This window comes from Cucurbita pepo, chromosome LG01, assembly GCF_002806865.2.
Source record: "Cucurbita pepo subsp. pepo cultivar mu-cu-16 chromosome LG01, ASM280686v2, whole genome shotgun sequence".
Classification (NCBI taxonomy): Eukaryota; Viridiplantae; Streptophyta; class Magnoliopsida; order Cucurbitales; family Cucurbitaceae; genus Cucurbita; species Cucurbita pepo.
In genome coordinates this window covers 4,469,385-4,476,845 of record NC_036638.1, presented here as the reverse complement: position 1 = coordinate 4,476,845, position 7,461 = coordinate 4,469,385, and the positions used below count along the sequence as shown (strand labels likewise).

Genomic DNA, 7,461 nt, shown 5'->3' with positions numbered 1-7,461 from the left:
ACCACTAAAACCCATGAGTTCTTTGTTCCTACCTCAATTTCGCTCTTATGCTTTGTTCTTCCAGTTCAAGCTACTTTAGGTCTCCTACTCCCTTTCGTCGTTATCATAGACCCATATCTCATATACTCTCAATTTCGACTCTAGTATCACTTCCAATCCATAATTCTCATCATACCGTTATACTCTGTTCTCAAATTCTCTAGTAGGTTTTAGTTCAAATCTCTCTAGTAGACCTCGTAACATAAATATCATAAAAGAGTTTCCACCCTCGATTAATGAGTCTTTGGAGACTTTCTAACCGCACCCACAATTAGAAAACGTCTATTTTCACTTGTAGAGTCACAACTTGCAAAAGAGCTGAAAATGGGAGAGGAAGAGTATTTTTTTTCGTAGAACATTTAATAGGTTAGACAAGAGTCTTGGATAAACTTCCTAAAATATTATACTCCAAAATTTGATATTATATTGATTCAACAAAATATTGATCGAGTATTCTTTTATGTTTAATTTAACATGAAAACGAATTAAAATTATATTAAAAATTAAAGTCTTTGCTTCATAGTCATATCACTTTCATATTTTTTTATGTCCGTTATCTTATTATATATTTAAAAGCATTTTTCTTAATAAGTTTTATTCTTTTTTTTATTTGTTTTCCATATTATATTAATAGACATTTTACTTGGTAATTGGTTCTCTTGTATTTTAAATATCATAAATGATTCCTGCCCTTTTTTTATTTACAAATTTAGAAATAGAATTTTAATAATAAATTAATTACATCTATAAAATTTTATATTGTTTATAATTATTAAAATTCACAGACATTTATATAGTTAGCTAAATATTGTTATGATAAGCTGTCGGATAATTTTATTTTTTGTTTACAACGTAGATTTCAATTACCATCTCATCATCATTTTCCCTCACGAACTGGATGAAAAAGTAAAAATTAGCCCAAATTATTTTTTAATTGAGAATCCCCACCTGAATTTCTCCATCCGCGATCGTCATCTTCTTCATCCAATCGATTTTCAAATTTTGAAATTTACTTCGCATCTTTATTTTCTCTCTTAAATTTCGTTTTATGCCGCCATGGAATTAGCTCCACCAGTGCAGAGTCGGAGCTTGCTCGTCGGAAAAGAAGTTACAAGTCTCCTCTCCACTGAAGAAATTATGCTCCTCCATTTTCGGAAACATCTGTGTTTGTTGTTGATACCCTTTTTGATATTGCAAGTAATTCAGCGCCGTCGTTGCGCAGTTCAGTTTCACGTCGGGGGAAGGAGACGGAGATGCTGCCCCTGTCATGAAGTGTTGGTGGTTGTGTTGCAGAACCACCGGTGAAGAAATGGCCACCGTTGGACCGTAATCTTCGTTCAAAATTGCGCTTGAATCGCTATCGGATGACCCATCTTTGAAATCGGGGAACAATGAGACTTCTTCCCCTTCTCCGCCATTGCTGTGGAGGCTCTCGTAATTGAAGTCTTGGGTCTCCGTTGCTAGTGGAACAGAGAACTGATCGGTAATTTCCGGCTTAATTTGTTCAATCAGAGCATTCTCAGAATCGGCCGGCACCGTCATCTCTTCCTCCACCGAAAGATTGCTCTCTGAGTTATCTTCTTGAAGCTTCTTTTTCAGTTCCTGAATCTGCAAATTCCAATTTACAGTCATCACATTTCTGATCCTGGAAAAAAAAAAAAAAAAAACAGAGGATGGGTTTTGTATTCTTAAATTGTAATTATCGTACCTCTTTAAGGAGAGCTTGATTGTCGTGTTGGAGAGTTTCATAAGTGAGTTTGAGATTCTGGTAATTGGTTTTGAGAACGCCATAATCTCTTTCCAATTGCTTGGTTTTCCATCTGGCTCGACGATTTTGGAACCAAACAGCCACTTGTCGGGACTGTAACCCAAGTTCTCGAGCCAGCTTCACTTTCCTCTCTGGTTCGAGCTTGTTTTCAACTTCGAAATTCTTCTCTAGAGCCTTAACTTGCTCCACACTCAGCCGTCTCTTCTTCTCAGAAACATGTCCCAATTCTTCAACGTAACCTTCTTCACCAAATCCATCCAGCATCGACTGGAATTCCGTGCCATTCACACCGTTGTTTCTCGGACTCTGTTCTTGATCTGTACACAAAGTTGGAAGACAATCAGTAAAAAATTGATCGAATCCGTCAAAACCCAGAAAGGAAAAGAGACCGATTGATTGATTATTAACAAAGAACAAAGTTGGAGGAGACAGAGAAAAGGAAAGGCACATGGGTATGTGTAAAAATTACAAGTAGAAGAAGAAAAGGAAGGGGGAATTCAGATAATGGTTATAATTTTGCTTTTAGAAAAAGAAGCAGAGCAGCAAAGTAGAACCTGTAGTTGGGGAAATGGACATGAGCGCACCCATGGAATCTGCAGGCCTCTTCATGATTGGGAATCGCCACAAAATTAAACACACACACAGTAGAGTAACAGAAAACTTAGAAGATGAGATGATGATGAGATGGGTTGATTTTTGTTCCAGATTATGATTTGTTGTTGTTCTTTGTTTGTTAAAGTGTGTGGATCAAAGCGGTGAAAGAAAAAGAAGAAGGAGTTGTACAATGCTGTTCATAATTACAGTACAAACAGTTCTCCTTCCCTGAATCATCACCATTCATCAACATTTCTCCTCCATCAGAACCCATTTAAGATTCCCACTCCAAAACAACAAGAACCCAGATGAAGAGCACTCGAATCAAGCAACAAAAGCAAAGATTATTGGATTAAAGAAAAAGGGTGATCTAGAAAGTAACGTAGAACCAGAGGAGGAGAGGGAAAGAGAAGGAAATGGGAAGGAGGTTAGGGAAGCAGCTTTCACAACCCAGGCAGCCTTCACATTTTCTCTCTCTTTAAATAAATCAAGCTTGGGTTACAATCTGACTGGGGTTAGGTCATGCTGGAGTTGGCTTTCCCCAATTCCCAAATGAAATGAACTCTAAATTGCCATCCAAATGCAAATGCAAATGCATATTCCTTCTCTACTGCTTTTTTATTTTCTTTTCTTATTATTCATCAATAATAATACAAAACTAAATCTGAACGGCTCGGCTCGGCTCCGCTTCGTTATAGCCTTCACATTTTTGTTTCTTTTCTTTTTCATCAATAATATCCCTTTTCTATTTTTAACTCTTTTTATAAAATTTATACTTTAAAATATTTCTCACTTTAATTTTACATAAGGTGGGAATTCCTATTTCTATGTTGAAATATATGTATTATAGATATATAGTTCTATGTTCACATAAATTATGTAATTAATATTTGGTCTTATATTAAGTTGGATATTTGTATTTTTCCTTTTTTAGTTAATTGTATTTATGTAATATCTCACCATTAATTAGTTTCGACCATAAATGAATTTGTGTGTCGTGATACAATTCATAAATTGACATGATATTTGTAGCTATTAATGTATGGACACGTAGATGTTGATATTGAACAATTCTATAACTTATTTTAGTTTATTTATAAAAAAAAATCTCATTCACCCTAGAGTTCAATTTAATAGTAATTTATTGAATTAAAGTAATTTTCTCCGGGAGTACAAGAAAATTTAAAATGTTTTTTTTTTTTTTTACATTTTTTTTCTTTTATTATTAATAGAAACAATATATATATATATATATTTTTAAGAAAATAAGGTATTCTGCTTCATCTCATCGGTTAGAGAAAGGAACGAATCATTTTCTAATAGGGTGTAAAAATCTCTCCCTAATAAACGTGTTATATCTACTAGCAATAAATTTAGTGCGTGAAACGTGGTCGACTATAATTTGAGTGCATTTAGAAAAAGAAATAATATAGTTTGAACTACACATAAGAGCTTTATATATCCAAAAAGCTGTAATGGGCTGGGCTTTTTCCATGGGACTTGGCCATCTTAGCTATTGGTTTGATGGACAAGAGGAAACATTTCGAGAAATAAAATGATATTTGGTTATTGGACAATTGTTCATCAGATTACATAATGAGATGATGATTTCCATTTGAGAAAAACAAATAGAGGATTTAGAGACAAAATATAATATAATATAAGTCAGTGATGACCTCCAGTTTCTTCTCCCCACTCCCTAATCTGCAACCTTGCTTTCTCTGCCTGAAAATTGTATTAACCATAATTTCATAAACTATAATATCAAACACACATTATTATTATTACTATTAACAATGCAATGCAACTAGGGGTACCTCTTTATCCCAATCGCATCGAATGGTCATAATGCACAATATTAACGTTTGAATGGCAGTTCCACCGAATATCATTCCTCCCCAAATCCCCTGATCAAGTTTCATTCTTCTAATAAGTTACAAACACAAAGAAGAAGAAAAAAGAAGAGGAAGAAAAAAGAGAGAATACCATGACTCCTTGTTTGAAGCCCCAACCCATCAACAGCCCCAGAGGCAGTCCAATTAAGTAATAGCAGCCTAAATTCACATACGCAACATATGATTGCCACCCCGACCCAACTGCCACGCCTATCAAAATCATCCATCCAACACAAACAAATTCCAATAAATTTATGACACACTTTGATTCACTAGGAATACGAATGATGAAAGCATACCAGAAAGAACAGGCTGAACGCTGTTGAGTAAGATGGTGAAGGCCAACAGGATTGACAGTTTCTTCACTTCCTTCAGCACTACTTCACTAGAACTGAATATCAACGAGATTTGAGTGTCGAATGTCATTATGATTATCCAGAAAAACACCCCAATTACCATCGACGTCCCCACCGCCACCTTCGTTGCAAATTTCGCTCCTTTCCCATTTCCAGCTCCCAGCTCATTTGCTACTCTCACTCTATACTCATCAAATATTCATCAACCAAACGCGTTAAAAACTTGAACATAACTCAATCAAATGATTAGTTAAACGCAACATTACACAATTTAATAATTTAATAAAGGAATCTTTTCAAAGAAATGAAGGCAGAAAAAAAAATAATACACTGCTAAAATTCCTCCCTACTGAAAAGGAAAAATCAACATAACGACAAACACATTGATTACTGATCGTTGCAGTCTAATATTCAAATAAATTATTATATTTACAATTTTTGTAAGAAAAAAGCTGCTCACTCAATTTTTATTACAATTAAAAAAGCACCTAACTTTTTGGTTTAAAATAACAAAATTAATAAATAAAACAAGAAAGATTAAATGGGCCGAAGAATTTGGTTTGGTCCCAAAGAAAATTATGAACATGAAAAGCATGTGGGTTTGGAAGGATGCACTTTTGGCACGTGCCATCACACAACCTCTACCAATAAAATACCAAACCAAACCAAACCAAACCAAACCAAACCAAATCCAACCAACCGTGGGTACTAAGGGAAAATGTTAAAAGTTGAAGGGGCAAAATAGTAAAAGGCTTACCCGGAACCGGCGAAAAAGGCCAAGGGGATCATCATTTCCCAGCCGTTGATTGTCATGCTGTTCATTCACAACAGTCGATGATTAGATTAATAAACAAAAATGGACAGAACAGAGACACTGAACAAATTCAAAACGTAACTTATTTATTTATTATTATTATTTTTAAATGTTAGGTTTACATATTGNAAAAAAAAAAAAAAAAAATGATGCTTATAAACGTAAATAAATAAAACACCAATTATTTATTTATTAGGTAAATGCATAATTGAAAAATAAAAATAAACGAAGAACTAAAAAGATAATGGCCACACATAAAAATCCCAAAAATATGATCCCAAAATGATATGCTCCACACTACATCTCCAGCCATTAGTTTAATATTAACAATAGAAAATGAAAATCAACCAAAAATGGAGGTTTTTAAAAAAAAAAAATTATATTTTCCGACAGAGAACATGGAATTTTTTTAATAAAAGAGAATTGATTTCATACCACACAGAAAGGGCATCCACCGCAATTTTAGCATTATCCAGATTCCCAGTCATCACTATCAGTATCCTGTAGTACCAATTCTCCAAACTGCATGACAAGAACATTTCATTTCCATAACTCAGACCAAACTCAATATCAAAATATGTCATTAATTGGTATCAATGAATGAATAGGAAGAAAAAATGAGTAAAAACCAGAGCATGAGGCCAGATGCTGCAGACAACTTGACGAAATCCCAAAGCCCAGAGAAAGTTTCAATGGAGAAGCCAGTCCAGGTGTGAGGACAGCCGCCGGAGACTGTGTAAATTAGAAGCCCAAACACCAAAACCCACCACGAAATGTTGATGGTAATGGCGGTTCCAAATAGCCCAAGCTTAAGCCCAGAAACAAACCACCAGCTCACCAAAATGTGCACCAACAGCGCCACCAACGAAACATAAGCAATCACTGCCGTCTTCAGCTGGCTCTGCAAGAACCTCTGTAATGGAAACTGAAACGCAAAGCTGAAGTGCAGAGGCACCAACAGCACCGCCACTTTCCCTGCAAGCTCTGCCAAATCCGCCGGCTGACCCAGAAGCTTCAACGCAGGGGTCGCGAATAGATAAATCGGCAAAAGAAAAATACAACAAATGAACAGAACTATCCAAGATCGCTGCATGTAAATCCCCAACATGTGGAATTTCTTCGCCCCATAAGCTTGCCCACACAGCGTCTCTAAAGCGCTAGCCATCCCCAACTGAAAAAATTTTTTAAAAAAATTAAATAAGAACTTTCCATAGGGGTTATGTTGGAATGCAGGGAAGGTGTTCGACGAAATTACCAAGAGACCAAAATCAAATCCGACGATGACATTATTAGCGATGGACATTGCAGCGAGTTCGAGGTCGCCCAAATGGCCAGCGAAGGCCTGGGTTATGACCAGCATGGAGTAGGAGGCGACACGGCTGAAGACTGCCGGACCGACGATGTGCCAGAGCTTTCTGGACTCGACCCGAATCCTGGTTGAAAGGGGCGCGTCATCTTCTTCCTGAATTAGAGACTTGGACTGCAGAAGGGGTACGTTGGGTTCCTGTGCTGCGGGATGTGTGGACATTTTTCGAAGCAGCCGCTGATCCCTTGGACAATGAGAGAGAGAAATGGGAAGGAGAATGGATGAATAAATAAAGAGCAGAAAGAGGCGGTGGGTATGTTAGATTAGCGAGCCCGTGAATGGTGACGCCGCAACCGTGACGGCTCACTGACGGCTGAAGAGGCTGCGTGTATTTTCGGCGTTCCATACACTCCCAAATATTATCGGAACCTCTAGTTCTCAAGTTTTGTTTCTCTTTCTCTTCCTTTCTCCATTAAATTAATATATTTTTTATTTTAATATTATTTAAAAATATTCACAAAATTTTAAAAGTATCGTTACCATCATTAACCTTTATAAAAAAAAGTATTTATCGTCAATATAATGACGAAAATCGTTCATCCCTTCATAGATTATTTCTAAACCTTTAAAGTTTTTTACAATATCATTAATATATTAGATGAAATAGTAAATAACAAAAAAAAATTTTA

At 35.9% G+C, this 7,461-nt stretch overlaps 2 protein-coding genes across 2 annotated transcripts; both read right to left on the bottom strand.

Annotated features, from left to right (window-relative positions):
* Nucleotides 1-833: 833 nt before the first annotated feature.
* LOC111806094 (homeobox-leucine zipper protein ATHB-6-like) lies at nucleotides 834-2,875 on the bottom strand. The gene is made up of 3 exons (XM_023691451.1): nucleotides 2,362-2,875; nucleotides 1,748-2,124; nucleotides 834-1,647 (listed from the first exon to the last, which is right to left on the bottom strand). Exons 1-3 carry the CDS (start codon nucleotides 2,414-2,416, stop codon nucleotides 1,102-1,104), a joined length of 978 nt encoding a protein of 325 aa, XP_023547219.1. The 5' UTR covers nucleotides 2,417-2,875; the 3' UTR covers nucleotides 834-1,101.
* Nucleotides 2,876-3,831: 956 nt separating this feature from the next.
* On the bottom strand, nucleotides 3,832-7,190 carry LOC111780183 (protein DETOXIFICATION 27-like). The gene is made up of 8 exons (XM_023660515.1): nucleotides 6,722-7,190; nucleotides 6,096-6,637; nucleotides 5,902-5,988; nucleotides 5,410-5,466; nucleotides 4,596-4,834; nucleotides 4,388-4,506; nucleotides 4,219-4,308; nucleotides 3,832-4,126 (listed from the first exon to the last, which is right to left on the bottom strand). The coding sequence occupies exons 1-8, from the start codon at nucleotides 6,992-6,994 to the stop codon at nucleotides 4,067-4,069; spliced, it is 1,467 nt and encodes a 488-aa protein (XP_023516283.1). The 5' UTR covers nucleotides 6,995-7,190; the 3' UTR covers nucleotides 3,832-4,066.
* Between the last annotated feature and the right edge of the window lie 271 nt (nucleotides 7,191-7,461).

What these genes read in the sequence shown, in the direction of transcription:
- LOC111780183 (XM_023660515.1), bottom strand. Translation starts at nt 6,994, where the DNA reads ATGTCCACACATCCCGCAGCACAGGAACCCAACGTACCCCTTCTGCAG. An exon ending in GTGGATGCCCTTTCTGTGTG is followed by an intron (nt 5,467 to 5,901) that starts GTATGAAATCAA and finishes GTGAATGAACAG; the next exon opens with CATGACAATCAACGGCTGGG. An exon ending in GATGCGATTGGGATAAAGAG is followed by an intron (nt 4,127 to 4,218) that starts GTACCCCTAGTT and finishes TACAATTTTCAG; the next exon opens with GCAGAGAAAGCAAGGTTGCA.
- LOC111806094 (XM_023691451.1), bottom strand. Translation starts at nt 2,416, where the DNA reads ATGAAGAGGCCTGCAGATTCCATGGGTGCGCTCATGTCCATTTCCCCA. An exon ending in GTCCATTTCCCCAACTACAG is followed by an intron (nt 2,125 to 2,361) that starts GTTCTACTTTGC and finishes CTTTGTGTACAG; the next exon opens with ATCAAGAACAGAGTCCGAGA. An exon ending in ATCAAGCTCTCCTTAAAGAG is followed by an intron (nt 1,648 to 1,747) that starts GTACGATAATTA and finishes TGGAATTTGCAG; the next exon opens with ATTCAGGAACTGAAAAAGAA.